This window comes from Asparagus officinalis, chromosome 5, assembly GCF_001876935.1.
Source record: "Asparagus officinalis chromosome 5, Aspof.V1, whole genome shotgun sequence".
NCBI lineage: Eukaryota > Viridiplantae > Streptophyta > Magnoliopsida > Asparagales > Asparagaceae > Asparagus > Asparagus officinalis.
The window spans coordinates 112,456,419-112,474,250 of NC_033798.1; the positions used below are offsets into that span (position 1 = coordinate 112,456,419).

At 36.4% G+C, this 17,832-nt stretch overlaps 1 protein-coding gene and 1 long non-coding RNA gene across 2 annotated transcripts; both read left to right on the plus strand.

The window, feature by feature from the left end:
• On the plus strand, positions 11,250–14,357 carry LOC109840729. The gene is made up of 3 exons (XR_002247044.1): positions 11,250–11,531; positions 13,067–13,184; positions 13,976–14,357. It is a non-coding gene; the product is annotated as an uncharacterized LOC109840729 (long non-coding RNA).
• Positions 14,707–17,608, plus strand: LOC109842395 (mitogen-activated protein kinase kinase kinase 3-like). Its single transcript, XM_020411275.1, has 2 exons — positions 14,707–14,710; positions 16,200–17,608. Exons 1-2 carry the CDS (start codon positions 14,707–14,709, stop codon positions 17,606–17,608), a joined length of 1,413 nt encoding a protein of 470 aa, XP_020266864.1.

Below are 17,832 nucleotides of genomic sequence, written 5' to 3' on the forward strand. Positions count from 1 at the left end.
ATTTTAGTTTAATTTTGGTAAAACAAAAAAATTATGCAAAAAACCCAAACCCTAATAAAAAATGTTCATATTGATGAAATTATAATATAAAAAAATAATTTTAATTAGGGTTAGGGTTAGGGTTAGGGTTCGGTTAGGGTTAGGGTTAGGATTATAAAATTTTAATTATGGTTAGGGTTAGGGTTAGGGTTAGGGTTAGGGTTAGGGTTCAGTTAGGGTTAAGGTTAGGGTTAGGCGAGGGTTAGGGTTAGGGTTAGGATTAGGGTTAGAGGAGGGTTCGGTGAGGGTGGGGGTGATGGTGAGGGTGAGGGTTAGGGTTAGGATTAGGGTTAGAGGAGGGTTCGGTGAGGGTGGGGGTGATAGTGAGGGTGAGGGTTAGGGTTAGGGTTGGGGTTAGGTGAGGGTTAGGGTTAGGGTTTGGGTTAGGATTAGGGTTAGAGGAGTGTTAGGTGAGGGTGGGGGTGATGGTAAGGGTTAGGGTTAGGGTTAGGTGAGGGTGGGCGTGAGGGTTAGGGTTAGGTGAGGGTGGGGTGAGGGTGAGGGCTGGGTGTGAGTTTGAGGGTTAATGATAGGGTTAGGGTTAGGGGAGGGTGAAGGTGAGGGTGAGGGTGACGGTTAGGTGAGGGTGAGGGTGAGGGTGGGGGTGATGGTGAGGATGAGGTTAAGGTTGAGGGTTAGGGTTAGGTTTATATGTGTGAGTCATTTATTTTAATTTTTATCATTATTAGTTATTAGTTTATTATTATGTTTAATACACTGATTTGTATCTATTTTTTCTTTATATGCTGAAGCGATTTTTCTTTCTTGACGATAATATTTGTGCTTGGACGTACTGCTTCGGGCAAATCAATGTATCGTTCAAGAGATGGCGGTTTGAGATAATGAAAAAATATTTTATCCAAATAACAGAAGATTGGGAGCGATTCTGGCATCTTGACGAGCGTGTGGATGGAGTAGATTTTTTTGCACTTTGCAGTTACTGGGACACGGCTGAAATTAAGGTATTATTGAAGTATATAATTTTAATTTATTGTTTGAATTTCTATATTGTTTCGAATTGACATTGTTTTGCAGGCTCAAGCTGAAATAGCAAGGAGGAATCACAACGCGCCTCGCAGTTACGAGCATCACGGGGGCTCCAGGACATTCATCCAGCATTATCATCAATTAGAGCTTGAGGTATATAATATATTAGCTTTTACGTTGAGTATAATGTATGTGTTATGGGTTAATGATATATTTGAATAAAATAGGGAAGGGGAGATCTCAGACATTTTGCAGATCGTATTCTGACTTCCTGGAGCCCGAATTACACCGATGAAGAGAAGAAATCAAAGAATAAGGATCTGGCTGTAAGTAGCAGTTCATTTATATATTCAATTTCATATCAATAAATCATTATTAAGTCGACTTGCCCGGGTTGTTTTGATATATCGCAGGAGAAATTACATGCCAAGGTACAGGAGCAATTGACTCAGTCTCAGGTCTGTTTTAACACTCCTGCCCGGCTAAGTAGAGAGGATGAGGACTCCATCATCGAGATGGTCATTGGACCTAGTAGGAAGAACAGATATCGGTGGAGAGGATCCGAGCAGAGGTTGCACGAGTCTAGTAGCACCTACGAGTCTGTAGCACCACAAGGAACACCAGGAAGCAGTTCATATCAAGACTCGATAGGGCAGCGATTAAAAGCGATTGAAGATTGGCAGTCGCAGCAAACAACATATCAGCGGGCTCTAGAGGAAGAACGGAGGCGCCGGGAGCAGACCGTATTGGAGTTCACACAATTCATGTCGACTCTGCCTCAGGAGGCTCAGGAGGCATATAGGAGACGGTTTTTGTCGTCACAGGTAATATATATACTTTGCTTTTTTTAATTAGATGATATTGTACATACTGATACACACTGATACAAACTGTTACACACAAACCCTAACTCTAACCCTAACACAAACCTCAAAATATATACTTATAATGTTTTTATGTGATGGTGGTGTTGATGGTGTATGCGTGCGTAGTGTTGGTGGTATTGGTTGGTGGGTTGGTGGGTTGGTTGGTTGTGGTGTTGTGTAGTGGTGGTCGTTATGTGATTGGTTTGTGAGGGGTTTTGTCGTGGTGGGGGGGAGGAATGGGGATTGGGTGTTAATGGTGGTGATGGTAGTGATGGAGGGGGAGGGGGTGTGTAGGAGGGGGAGTGTTGTTGGTTGGTGGGTGAGGGTGAGGATTTGTGGTGGTGTTGTTGTGTTGTGGTGTGATGTGTGGTGATGTGTTGTGCAGTGTAGTGTTGTGTTGAGTTGTGATGGTGTAGTGTTGTTGTGTTGTGGTGTTGTAGTGTTGTGGTGTTGTGTTGTGGTGTTGTGTTGTTGTGTTGTTGTGTTGTGATGTTGTGGTGTTGTGTTGTGATGTTGTGGTGTTGTGTTATAGTATATTTATATTTGTACTCTTATTACACACACTTGTTAACATTTGATTTATATTTACAGGCCGGGACTTCTTCACAAGGTGCAGCCGGGGGTAGTCATAATGTGGCTGGGGGTGAGGATGAGGATGATGATGATGATGATGATCAGGAGGATTGATTGTCCTTAACATAACTTTGAAAACAATTTCTTGTGTTGTATAAACAATATTTATTATGTACCTGTCGAGAAACTTTTACTTGTTTTTATTTAATTAAATGTGTGATATATGCGAGAGATGTGATATTTGCGTAAGATTGAAGCTTTCTTCTGCTGATTGAACAGGTTTTTAAAAATTATTATCGATATTATACAGGATATTTTAAATTTTCAAAATTTTTTCGAAATTTTTTTAAAATTTTTAGCGACGGAAATCCGTTGCTAAAAATAATTTTAGCAACGGAAATTTCGTCACTAAAGTACTATTTAGCGACGGAAAACATGCACGAAATCACATCTGTACAATTTCAAAAAACAATAGCGACGGAAAATCCGTCGCTAATAAATTTTTAGCGACGGAAAATACGTCGCTAAAGAAATATTAGCGACGGAATATCCGTCGCTATTGTTTTTTTTAATTTTTTATTTTTTAAAAATAGCGACCAATATTCAGTCGCTAAAATTTAGCGACGGACTTTTCGTCGCCAAAAGTCTTTTTAGGCACCCCTTTTATAGCGTCGAAACTTTAGCGACGGAATTTTAATTTTTCCGTCGCTAAAAGTTTTAGTGACGGAAAAACGACTTATAGCAACGGATTTGTCCGTCGCTAAAAGTTGAAAATCCAGCAGTGAAATAGATTTGGTTCATTTTTATCTAAGTTATGCCTCCCACTATTTATCGAGTCCCTCAAAACCTTATAAGAGGTGATCGGAAAACAACCTCTTGTTTTCAAGTGGGATCAAGATCCAATTATCATTGAATGTATTAACCATAACGAAAGGCAACAAATTAATACACTCAATAATTGGTAGACAACTATTATCTTTTACACTCTTGTAATTCTTGATATGATTTTACCCCTAGTCTTTTATGATCTTGACGATAGCCAACAAATCATAAAAGCTAGTCAAGTTTGGACCCATCATTTCTTGACTGACTTAAATTTAACTTATGCACTCTTGACGAAAGCCAACAAAGTTGCATAACCAATTTAAGCTATCCTTATATCTTATATACAGATGAATACTACTTAGCCATAGACTAGTATTGCCTTGACGATAGCCAACAAACAAAGTATTTATAAGCTTAGTAGTATTCAACTGAAATGATGGAGGGCTACGGACGATTTTATAAATCTTTTACCGTAATCAAACTTGGTATAGTTAAAAGATGCTCTATATTTATACTTGTAATAATTAAACTAGCCAGGAAAGTGCAAGATTCGTGGGAGGATTCCGAGCTATTCACCGGAAATATTCATCGAACCTTAATTAAGTAATCACCGCTCTTTAAGACTATAACGCGAAAGATTGGGTATCACCCATTATCTTAAGTTGGGCATCACCCCATGAGTTATATCTCATAATCACTTTCCTAGACACTAGTTAAAAGTTCGTTCTAAATATATCTCTTTTAACTGCTATAGATTTATTTATCTTTCACACTAACACTATGTTAATGTCGGTCTCACCGCTCTATGGTCAATAAACTCTTATTGCCATGTCTCACAAAGTTTAAAATGAGTTTTTATAATAAAAAACTATTTCTCTAGTGAGATAGATATATAAACTTTACAGAATATAGCACCCAATTGTATTGATATCTATAATTAGGGCACAACAAACATATCAACATATGTAATAGCAATATGGAATGATAGTGGACAACTAAAAGAATAAAATACTGTAGGATTTGAAATAGATACACTAGAACACTAGAGGGGGGGGTGAATAGTGTTCTCTTAAAATTATTGCAAAGTAGATAATAAATTACAAAGAAAGATGACAATCTCAGAAATTTGCAAACACAAACACAAGGATTTTATACTGGTTCCACCAAACTAGTGTACATCCAGTCCCCAAGCAAATCCCGCTTGAGAGTTTTCACTATGATTTTGAATAAACTTACAAAATCAAACCCAAACCTGACCAATTTGCAAGTCCCTGCAAATTGCAACACCAATTGACAAACTCCTTGCCAATTTGAAAACCAATCTCTAAGCCAAGAGATTAACTCTCTCACAACCGAGAGAAAACTTGTTGAAGTACGAACACAATGATCCTATAAGCCTTGATTGTGTAATAAAGTGCAGCAGTGGCTTAGGATTCTTTTAATATCTGTGAAATTACCTAATTGATTTATTTTTGATGAAAGTATATGGGCAATTTCAAAAACTCTTCTTTTTCAGAAAATCAGAATGTTTTTCACTTGGAAAATTGCACAAGAATCAAAGCTTATGGGTATGTATGCATGTTCAATTTTTCTGAACAAATAACCTATATATAGCCCTTGAAAAGACAAGTTTTTAAAGTTTAAAAACGTTTAAAAACGGCCAAAAACTGTCAGATATTCAAATTCTGAAAACTGAAAAACTGTCTCTTGTAGTCGACTACTGTAGTCATTAGTCGACTACACTGAGTTCAGACAGACTCTGTGTTTTCGGAAAATGTTCTCACTAGTCGACTATAATTCTCATTAGTCGACTACACTGTAATTTGACAGAATCTTGAAAACTGACATTTTCTTCAGTAGTCGACTATAATGTTAATTAGTCGACTATACTGTAAACAGACAGAAACTTGTATTTGAGTTATATACATGAGTAGTCGACTACTATCCTAATTAGTCGACTATTAAGATCAAAAATTCAGAAATAATGAGTTTTTATAATTAAGTTTTAACTATTATTCTAATGGTTAACATAGGGGATTTCTATAGTTAACCAACACACTAAGCCTGTGTTAGTGTGTTCTAAAATTGTGTGTGTGTGCGTGTGTGTGATCAAGGCTTGTACAAATATTCTAAGCAAAGAAAAATTCAAATACATTATCTTTTGTTCTTCATTTTCTTCACTTCAAAATGCCTTGATATCCACTTGCACTTGTACATATTTTGATATTGAAATCTGCATATGAAAGTTAGTGCACACACAATATAAATTATTATCATCAAAACATTTATCATGGAGAAATGATATTCAACATTCTCCCCCTTTTTGATGATAACAAATAATTTATGCATCATATTAAATTTTAAAACATGTAATACTTACTCCCCCTGCATATATGCAAAGTTTTTAACATTCATAATAAAAATATAAAACTTAACTTAACTATTTCTCCCCCTTTGTTATCAACAAAAAGAAGAAGAACCTAAACATAACATAATTTCGTCAACATGAGTTAACACTTCAAACAAATCATCAAGGTTATGAACATAGTCCATAACTTCACCCATCCATATTGGTAGGCAAAGACTTGCCATAAAGACCACAAGTTCCATAATGTTCATCACCATGATCTGTTTAAAATATATATAGCAGTTATATTAACTAACCAAAATAGTAGAAAACTTAACACATAATAGCAAAAATATATATAGCAGTTATATTAACTAACCAAAATAGTAGAAAACTTAACACATAATAGCAAACTTGACAGAATAGCAACACAACCACATAGTTTTAAATATAATGACAACCACATAGTTTTAAACATAATAACATAATTGTTTTAACCAAAAAACAGAAATAAACCCTAAGGTGCTGGAGGAGGTTGTTGGCCTTGAAAATATGAATTAAGCTTTGAGTCCAAGTCTTTAAACTTTTTGATTAAGTCTTCTTGATTACTGATGATATATCTGTTCTGTGCATATATAGCTCTTTGACCAGTTTCCAGTTCTAGGATACGTGCACTCAAAGTATTGTATTGCACGTCTGAAAAACATGAAGGTTCAGTAGGAAATGGTGGAGGTTGACTTGAAGAGGCTCCAGCTTGAGTTGAGGTTTGTGGAATATCTTCTTGTTGAAGTTCAGGTTCATTTTGAACAGGTTCATTTTGAGGATTGTGATCTTGGATTTCAAAATTTGTCAATTTCATCCTAGTTAGGGCATTTGAATCAAAAAATTCAATTGAACGGACAACAGATTTTTCAGATTTGAGATCAACATGGAATTTATCAAAGATCTTAGTCAGGAATGCACCATAAGGAAGAAATCCTCTAGGAATGGTCAGAAAATTATCAAAATAAACCTCAGCCCAATTAACTTGAATATTTCCCATAATAGCATATATAGCTTTTGCTAATTCTAGGGAAATGAAATGAAAACTTCCAGTTTTTGGAAATAAGTTATAGGCTAGGATACGAGCAATGAACCTAGGAAATGGACGAAGTTTGTTTGAATTGTTCAAAGGTTTTCCATGTCCTGGAAGAAATATGTGATTGGATAGCAAGTCTGAATCATTCATCCTAACAGAGCTAAGAGAAACTCCTTGATAAGGAATGTTGAATATTTTACCAATTGTTTTAGTAGTTAATTCAATCTCCATTCCTTTAACAAGGGTTTTAATTTTTTCAGAACCACCAATTGTACCCACACGTTCTATATTGGTATAGAACAGTTGCACAAGAAATGGGTATGATGGTTTCTTATTTTCAGCAGAAAATAACTCAAGCAAGCCCACATTTTCAAAATAAGAACTAAAGTTCCATGGGATGAAATCATCGAACTTCACAAATCGTCCTGTAAGAATTTCTAAAGTATTTGAAGGATATTAATGAAATTTTGAAAGAGATAAAAATGCCCTAACCTGGAATCGGTGAAACTGAAGTGGGGAAGATGGGGTTTCGGTTTTGGGTGTAGTTATAGGGTAGTTTTTACTTTTTACTTTATTTTTTAAGATTTCTAAAAATGATTCAGTAAATGGTTCGCCTAAGATGTCATTTAAAAATAATTTTTGTGATGCATGTCAACAAGGAAAAATGCACAAATCTTCTTTTAAATCTAAAAATATAATATCTAAAAATATAATATCACAAACTTTGTGTTTGTGATTGTGAATTTCTGAGATTGCCATTTTTCTTTGTAATTTATAATCTACTTTGCATATATTTTAAAAGAACACTATTCACCCCTCTTCTAGTGTTCTAGTGTATCTATTTCAGATCCTACAAATACAACTACACTAATTATATTTTCCACAAGTAATTTGCAACTCCTTGCAGTGCTATCTTCCTTACAAATCCTGTATTATTACAATCACATATACATAGGACGTGCAAGCCTCATTTATAATGGAAAAACCATCTCGTAGGATGAGTAATAATATTGCATTAAATATAAAATAAAATTCATAAATAAAATAACTAAACTAAACAACCATACCCCCCCCTCACACCCGAACAAGGGCCTATACCCGTAGGCGTAGCCCATGATCGGTGAGCAAGTGCCTAAACCCGTAGGCGTAGCCTATGCTCGGGGAGGGAAGAGGTCAAAAATAATATTACATTTGTAGCTATATTACATCAATACAATAAATACAAGAGAATCGTTGTCCACTACCATCCATGAACATAACATCCACGCAAGATGATATAAAATATATAACTTAATCAAATTTAAGAAAAATGCATCTATCTAGTTATGCAACAAATTAGAAAACTAGATAACATAGGGATTATCCTAACTTAAATAGGACTATCATACTTCTAACATACAACTACACTAGTTGTAAATAAGTATTTTGTAATTTATACAAGTGTTTTTACTCTTAAAAACTTATGAACCAAAAATAACATTTTTGAATCAACAACTAGTGTAACTAATTACAAAACAACTTGTATTAATTAACTAGTTTCTTTAAAACATCTTTTAATTAAACTAGTAACTAGAAGCAAGTACAAAGTCCTCTATGAGTTAGATATGCATGTAAAGATTCAATTAGATGGAACCATGTCTCTGATACCATGTTGGAAATTCATGCTAAAAACATGCAAAATACGCAACGGAAGATAGTATGTATAAAATTACTAAGCATGTAGAGAGCATGAAATACAAAATAGGACCATCCTAATTAAATCTAACATGATCCCTATATTAAAAGAGCATACAATGGTTATAAAGTCATACTTTTGAAACGTGATTCGATGGAAGATCGAACAACCCCTAACTCTTGCTCCTTGTAGTAGTAAATCTCCTCGTAGTGGATCTCCAAGTCTTCAAGTGAGCTTGATAAAATCGGAGTCTTCTTGAGACACAAGGCAAGATATCCACCCCGGGGTACTTTAAAACCCTACTACATTCTCTTACTCAAAGATTACTAGAGTTTTGTAAGAGGTAGATCTCTCTTCTTTTCTTTTATGGAAAGCAACTATGAATAAACCCTTTATTTCATTTTTCCATTAACCATGAAAGAAGAAAGAGAGCTCATATTTATAGAGGAAGAATATGTCATGACATGAATGACTCATCCTATGAGTCACACCACGAGTCATCAAAACAATGATTCTGGAAGAATATGTCATGACATGAATGACTCATCCTATGAGTCACACCACGAGTCATCAAAACAATGATTCTTTCATGAGTCATGTAATGACTCATCTCATGAGTCATGTAATGAATCATGAAGAATCAAAACTATGTGCTAAAATTATGTTCCCAAACCATACCATCTTAATGACTCATCTCATGACTCATTAATCAAGGTATAATAAAGTTCGTATTTCATAAATGAAAATACCACATCAATACGGTATTTCGTAATTTTCCAATCATTAACTAATAAGTCATCATATGACCAAAAAGTCAATGAGTTAACCAAAAGTCAACTGTTGACCAAAAAGTCAACCAGTTGACTAAAAGTTAACTTTATGGGAAAAATACTAAAATTTATTTCTTAAGCACATAGCATTCTAATTTTACCGATACATATAATCGTTTATTTGTATCCGGTGAAAATCATATATGCGTATCAATCATACACATTACTCTATAAATTTATATTTCATAGGATTTAAGTACGCGCTTGGTGTGACTCTAGGGCCTAACTATAAGACTCGGCAGTTAATCATATCCACAAGTACAACAGAGGTTCTAGCTACACATGAAGACTACCCGGGTATTAGTTGTGATAAATGTCTGCAAGATACTTACACAATTTTATCAGGATCACTCAGTGATAATGCCGTACAGTCCGGTCTCTTCGTCAAATCATGTCAAACTATTGAGCCTAGGGTATGAAAAACTGTCAAACCCTAATAGCTCAATTAGTGTTTGTTGATATTAAACTCATAACCTATAAGATCAAACTGACACTCGGTTTATCTTATTTACTTCGGCCAAGGATTTCCATGTTATAGTTATATCAAATAATCTTATGATATTAACCCCCTATACTGGGAGAGACGAATCCCATATTAGCATCTCAATATCTACTTATGCCTCGAGATGTACCCAACAAGAACCGTTATGCATAACTCGATAAGAACTGTGGTTAGGTAAAAGTCTAAGTACACCTATACTGACATGTAAGATATTGCACTCATGCCTCAGGTCATGAGACTACTTAGTACTATATCACCTGAGAACTTCTATTTGACAGTTAAGTATAATTACCAACTAGATGTTCTCAGTGAGTCGTTAAGTCAACTCATTCACTAATGAGTCACTTGTACTATATCTTGATGTCTCACATCAATTATCCAAGAGATGGATCATCATCCTACCAAAGGCGAAATAGAGTATACACTAGTCTTCCCAAAGTGATGATGTCACATTTTCAACACTTCATTGATTAGGAACATTTTAGAATATACGTCAGCGATAAATCAGATCTCTTCATTACGATCATATCTGAAATGTTTGATAGTTTGGTATCATTCTAAGGACTTTATCTGTATTAAAATACCAGATAAATCTGACAAAAATACCATACTATTATTTTAAACAAGGATGTTATATTCATATAGGTCATGTTACAATGTACAATTATTGCCTGCAGGGCACCTATATCCAACATATAAATCCAAAGATTTTCCTGATTTATATGTTAATCCACCCACTTAATTTCAAAATCATCTCTAAATTTATGTTTAAACCCAATTTTAGTACGTAGGATTCAGTAAGTTTTAATTTGGGTTTAAGATAAATCAGGGTCAAAATAAATCAGTCAAGTACATGTTTTGATTGGGTGTCCGTAATTTACACCACATAAAAGTCACACAGTTAGATCTAAATTATATAGACATGTCCTAAATTTAAAAAAAAATGTTAATTTATTTGTGCAATACAAGTAGCTCAAGATTTTCTGAACCCCACTTGATTTTGCCATGAATTAAATACGGACCAAAAATCAAACTATGAGAATATATGATGTACCTAAATAGCCAAAACAATTCATAAGCGAAAGGCACAATGAGCATATGCTCTACTTTAGTAATATCGTTCAACTCTTTTATAGTTGTTGTGAGGTGACTTCCTACATCCAAACGGAGCAACCAGCAACAGTGACTTGCCAACAAATTCCATCGAAATTACCTAATAAAGTGAGATCCTCGCGCTCATTTATTTCCTTGCGAACTCATATATTCGCTCCACAAGTTACTCATCTTTTATTATTATTATTATTATTATTTTTGGGTTCTTTTTTGTAGGGGTGGCAATTTATGACCCGACCCATCAACCCGACCCGACCCGACCCGTTTATATTGGGTATGGGTCAAGTTATATGGGTCGGGTCATAAACGGGTCAACCCGAACTGACCCGTTTATTAAATGGGTAAATTAAGTTGACCCGCCTGACCCATTTATCAACCCGTATAACCCATATAACAACCCGTATAACACCGACCCGCTTCGTCTCTCATAAACGAAGAAGCCCTTGGTCCCTTCGTCTCCGGAAAAAACTCATCACCTCCGATCTCTACCCTCGAGCTCATCTCCGATCTCGAGCTCATCTCCGATCTCTCTCCTCAAGCTCGAGCCCCACCTTTGATCTCCTCTTGCCTGAATCTCGAGCTTCATCCTGGATCTCCTCTCTCCTCGGGGCCTGTGATCTCCTCTCCCCTCGAGCGCAAGCGCCACCTTCGACTTTCTCTCAAGTGCTCAAGGATCAGATCAGAAACCCTAGATAGGTAATTTTCAGCCCCGATTTCTAAATTCTAGGTTAAAATTAGGAGACTAAGATCTTAGCTTGATTTTGTGGTTGTAATTTTGTTGATTTTTGAGGAATTTTGAGGAATTCTAGGTTAAACTATGTACCTAAAACAGTTCACGAGCATGGAGTATCAGAGCTTCTGTTGCATTCTTGTTCAATTTTGACTATTGGTTTATGGTTTGATTTTTGGAGATTTTCACTTGCTTCTTGCACTCTAGAGATTGGAATTAACTTAAGAATGTGCATGAACGATTGAGATTTCTGACTTATCTGTTCCCTAGCAATTATCATACCATGAGCATTTTACATTTGCCGAACTTCTTTCCTTTGATTTCTCTACTCAGTGGGCTTGTTCTATCTTATCCCATTTAATATTAGCATAAATAATAATGGTAATTAGTGCTTGAATTCCCTTGCTAGGTTAGCAATGGAATATTGTTGTTTTAAAATTTTTTTTACCTCTCTTTCTTAATGATAGTATGGCATTCTTGTTTTAGAACAGCCTAAAAAAACCTCTCTTGAGATTGTGTGATGTACGCCAAGAAGAAAATTTTGATTTATGTTCTATCAGTAACTTTGATCTCATGTAGTCTACAAAAGGATGCATCATCACTTTCTAGTTACATGTATTCGAGTTTAGAAGGTTTTCATTGCCAAATCTATCAGTAACTTTGATCTAAGCCTACCACATTTCTTAAGAGATTTGTAGATGTTCATCAATCAGTTGGTCCTGCATCAAATAAGCCTGTTGTGCTGCTACTGTTAAACTTGCCAATGGAGAAGGGAGTTTTTCGTATCAACCCTCCTTTAAAAATCTCACTTATTTGTATTGGTGGCAGTAGTTTGACAGTTTCATCACTTTTGCGTTGAAGTATCAGCATATGAAATAAGTTTGTTTAATTTTAAGTTTTCTTGTGATTGATTTCTTTTCAGTTTTCCTAATATGATATTATAAAATTAACTATGGTAAAATGTAATCGTACTCATGTTAGGTGTTATTAGCCAATGCAATATTTGTTAGTCCTTTTTTAGCTAATATTGACAGTATCAATTGTTTTGGGCAGTTCTGTTCAACGTGCTTAATTTCCTGATAAGTACAGCTGATTTATTGGTATTTGCTGATATTTCAAAACTTGATATTATGTTTACCTAGGTCCGATCGATCAGGGAATTGGTCTAAATACATCTTTCTATATAACAACCAAATCTATCTCCTCTATTATACTGAAGCATATTTACTTTGCTATGTGTGAATCTCTGTTTCAATTTGTTTCTATTAATTTGGTCTTAACATATATGGATGATAAATATATATCTTAATAGTTAATAATACACAATTAGTATGACGTAAGTATTTAATAATCATAAATTACGACATCGACAGAGTGTCCTAGAAAAGTGTCAGAAATTAATATTAGTCTTATATATTTATTGTTTTCTATTTCACTCCCTACTTTTACTACTTGCATATGCTCATCTTAAAGCAATCTTGGATTTTGATGTAATGCCCAGGTAAGCCTAAAGGATCAGATATCGTGCTGGAAGCAATACTGGAAGCAGAGGTGGCTCAAAATGCCAAACATTTCTTCTCACAGCCAGGGAACCAGATACCTGAAGATATACCAAAACGGTGAGAATGTGAAGTTATCTTATTATGGTGTATAATGTTTGAATTCATTCTGAATAGAAGTCTCTGACATGAAAAGATACTTAAAGAATGAAACGGTTAAGAAAATTAGCAGCTTTTGTCTTCTCTTTTTCTTAGCTCGGATCCTCGGGTCAAAATGAACCTTTGGTTCCTGAACAATATTGTTGTGTGATTATGTTCGCATTTGTCTATTCATATGCACAGTGTTAGGGAATTTGTCTCCCCGCCTACTACGATTTATGCAATTTGGAAGCTAACCCACAATCAACAATATATAAAACAACCACAATCAAGAAGAAAGAACACCAAGATTTACGTGGTTCGGTCAACCAACTTCAACCTAGATCCATGGGGCAATAATAAGAGAAATTCACTATGTATTAGATAGAACTATAATAGGAACCACTCAACTCTCGTCTCTTAGTCTCTCAACCTAACATACATAATCAACTCTCATATTCTCTCTAAAACTCACTCCTTACAATCTTTTGAATAGCGAACACTAGTTTATGTATATCATGTACATAAGAGTTAAATAGAGCTGCTGCAGCAAATGTTAGGATCGAAATGAAAATATTTTCAGTTTTGGTTAAGAAATAGCTACTTAGGAATAGTAATTGGATTTTTATTGTGTATGAAGAAAAGTACAGCACTTGTTTCATCCAATTTGCATGTCAGCTCAAAAAAATTGCAGATAAACTAACACTTGATTTGTAATAGTAATGCATTTATTTTCTTTGTCTGCTTCATTTTGATGTATTACATCCCTGCAGATGTCGCAGGGAAGAGCGAGGAGGGTCGTGCATTGTAGCCGGTGTAATCAGTCGCGGGGAAGAGCCGGTGTAATCAGTTAGAACTACTTGTGCAGCTCCTTTATGAAACAAGGTTTCTCTGCAATAATGAGAAAAGTTTAGATTCATCATATAGTCTGTGTTCTTTCTTTTTTAGCTTGTAGAGAGTTTTGAATTATAGTGAATATTGTGATGGGTTCTTGTATGGTGTGCCAAATTGAAGGCTGTGGAGGAAATTGCATTTTAGTAGGGAGAAGAGCATTGGTTAAGTTTACATATGCGTGCTGGTGATACATAATGTAAATGATGAAGCATTTTTTTGTGTTGAAAAACGATTAAGTGTACAAAGCGTTGCTTTTTCATCCTTTTCCTGTCAACTATTGTGTGGTTAAGTTTATGTGTTTATCAATTTTTCTTACATGCATGATCGATTTTAAATCATAACATTTTATTATATTCATGATATATATTTAAGATGGTAAGATATTGGCCATGCCATCAGATATCAATGGAATTAGTCCTAAACAGAATAGATAGCAACACTGATGGGCTCAACAAAACAACCAAACTCAGAGGCGTTGATGTTATGTTACGATTTGTATTTTGGAGGTGAAAAAACACCATAAGTTCTTAAACGGGTCATTTGGGTTATATGGGTCGGGTCGGGTAACCCGTTTAATAAACGGGTCGGGTCATGTTGACCCATTTATTAAATGGGTCGGGTCGGGTCACACTTATACGGGTCGGGTTAACTATGACCCGACCCGACCCGACCCGACCCGACCCGTTTGCCACCCCTACTTTTTTGGGGGGGCATCATTTCCGTTGCTTGGAGTTGTACCTACAAAAAGGCCAGAGTTTGTTGAGCAGATGACGAGTTAAATAAGAACCACGTGCGGACGCGCTTCTATTCTTGCACGTTGGGCTCTTACCTTCCCTCGCACAGTCTCTTTCAGTCTTTAACAAAATAAACAAGTAAACAATTATTAGGATCTTGAGAAAATATTTCCACGCAACAAACGTGGCCTTTTTCTTCTCTACTCGTATGTGGGATTTCCGATATTTTTTTTTCTTCTGCTACACGCTAGCGTTTGCCGTGTTACGTGATATTGGAATTGACCTCAAAGTTGATCGTTAATTGCAAAAGTGCCACTAGATGCAATTCCATCCGAGTTGGTACTATATCTAGTATTTTAATTTAGTAGTCGGATTCCCTTTTTCGCATCTCTATTGAATTTGAAACTCTAGTTTGAGTAGGATTTGTATCCGTAACCTATATAAACATGCTTACAAAACAAAATTAGATGCTGAGATTAAAACAAAAGGAAAGGTGCTTTCGTCTCTCCCCTCAAATTTGTGTTTAGGATTCAGTAGTTACAATTAGTGTGATCGCCCTTTGATCGTAACAAGTGGTAACTCTACAAGAACGATCACCATTGGTAATTCTTTAACTATTTTTTTTACAATTAGAAAGCATGTTAGTATGTATCTATATTCCGTTAGGCACGATAATATACTAGATCATTCTATATGCAAAAGATTTCTTTATATCAGAATAAATTTTCAAGCTCATTTCCTCTCTTTTAATTTCTTTTAATGTCAAGTTATTGATCCTCTTTTCATAATTTTATCTTTTTCAAAATAAATAAGAAAGTTGGTGTCCATCCACAGCTCACTATCCTCTTTTTTTTTGGGTCAAGATCAATGCCGCTCTTATTCACAACTTATGTACAGCGAATCATTTCTATGATCTTGAAGTTCATTAATATAACTTCTGTTTTCTAAAGTAACATCTAAATTCTTTTTATATTATTTTTTCCTACATTAACTCGCACTTCAACATTTATTGTTTCACAAAATAGTAAAACTCAGTGATTAGATTTTCTTTATATAGAGAAAACAGTAGTAGTTAGCAATTCACTTAAAGAATTAATATTATTTTTGCGATAGGCCTGCATGTCAGTTATGCACCATAGATAGATCAATATTTCTCTAGCATTAGGAATATCATCAAAGTTCCTTTATGAATTGTCAATAAATACGTACACACCCTAAGAGCTAAAACCTAGTGTTAGATCGCTAGGTAATTACACGAAACATACTTCTAGAAAATTAATAATGACCTTATGAATAAACATAAATAATCAAAGTTTCAGTTGCAAAAACATACATTTTATTGATTCTATAAATACCCAATTAAATACAGTTCCATCGAAACAATACTCTGCTCGTATCAAGCCAGCTAGTACCGTGCCTCCTCATAAGCCAACATCAAATGAGTGGCATATTCGTAAATTCCTCCAAATCCCAAAACCCCCCAAAGTATCGCAGCTTATTTATATCCCTCGAGTAATTAACCCCCCCTCTGTTTTTCTTCAACCCTCAGTTTTCAATCCAAAATGGAGTGGGTCCCAGGCGCCACCGTCGGCAGTCGTCGCAGCGAAATCAGTTCCAGCCTCCAAATCTTCTCTCTTGCAACGCGAAGAATCCGTATTGAACGAGCTAAAAGGCTGCAATCAGATAGTCTCCTGCTCCGGCCGCGTCAGCACCTTCCACGTCGATGGCGGGGAACTCTGTAGCCTCCTGCTCGAGTACATCCCACGTGGGTCCCTCGATAAACTGCTTCCCCTGTCAGAATTCGCCGCGAGGAGACACGCGAGATCGATCCTCGAGGGGCTGAGGTTCATCCACGGCAAGGGATACGTTCACTGCGACATAAAACCTGAGAACATTTTGGTCTCCGGCGACGGAGGCGTCAAAATCGCAGACTTCGGGTTGGCGAAGAGGAGAGGAGAGAAAGCGGAGCACTCTGTCTTAGGGACCCCTCTGTATATGGCACCGGAATCTATAAGGAGAGACGAGTACGAGGCTCCGATTGATATATGGGCCTTGGGCTGCGTGGTGTCCGAGGTGATAATGGGCAGGCCCGCTTGGAGCAAACTGTGGAAGGACGATAATGTGTGGAGCCTGATGAGGAGGATTGGGTTCGGGGGGGAGTTGCCGGAGATTCCGTCGGAGATGTCGGGGGAAGGGAAGGATTTCTTGATGAAGTGCTTGGATCGGGATCCGGCGACGAGATGGACGGCCGGGATGCTGCTCGAGCATCCGTTTGTGGAGAATTTGGCGGGAGGTCTGGACTCCCCGAGGAGCGTGTTTGGGTTGTTGAGATGTGACGACGAGAATTATTGCGATGATCCTCCGCTGAGAGGTGGATTCTCTGCCTCTACGTCTTATGCTTCCTTGATTGGGCCTATTGGGCCCAGGGATAGGGTTAAGATTTTGGCAACGGAGGAGAGCCCAAATTGGTCGCGGTCGTCGTCGTGGATTAGCGTAAGGGGGGGTTGCTTTGATGAGTTTGAAACAGAGGGCTTGAGAGGAGAAGGCTCTGCTTCTACTTCCTTTGCTTATTCCTCTTCCTCGACTTGTGATTTGGTTGGGCCTATTGGGCTGAAAGAGAGAATTGGCCTTTTGGCGGCTAAGGGAAGGCCGGATCGGTGGTGTAACTGGTGTTGCACGTCGGAGAATGATGGATGGATTAGCGTGAGAAAAAATTGTAATAGTGAGTTTTGTGAATGCGCAGTTTTGAAGGAATGCAAATGTTGGGGTTCTTATTGAATAATTCTTGACTTTTGCTTGTTAATTGATTTTGTTGATCACATCTAGTCCGCTTAATGTTCTCACAATACCATATAGTTAAGTTTAAAGTAGTAAGTAAAATTGGAGAAATGTTGGTGAAATTGGTTGTTTTTGCTCTTTAGAGAAATCAGGGATCTTTCTTTCGGAAACCTATACGTTAGGATCAGTTTCTTTGAGAGAAAAATAAAAGTAAAAAAATCTAC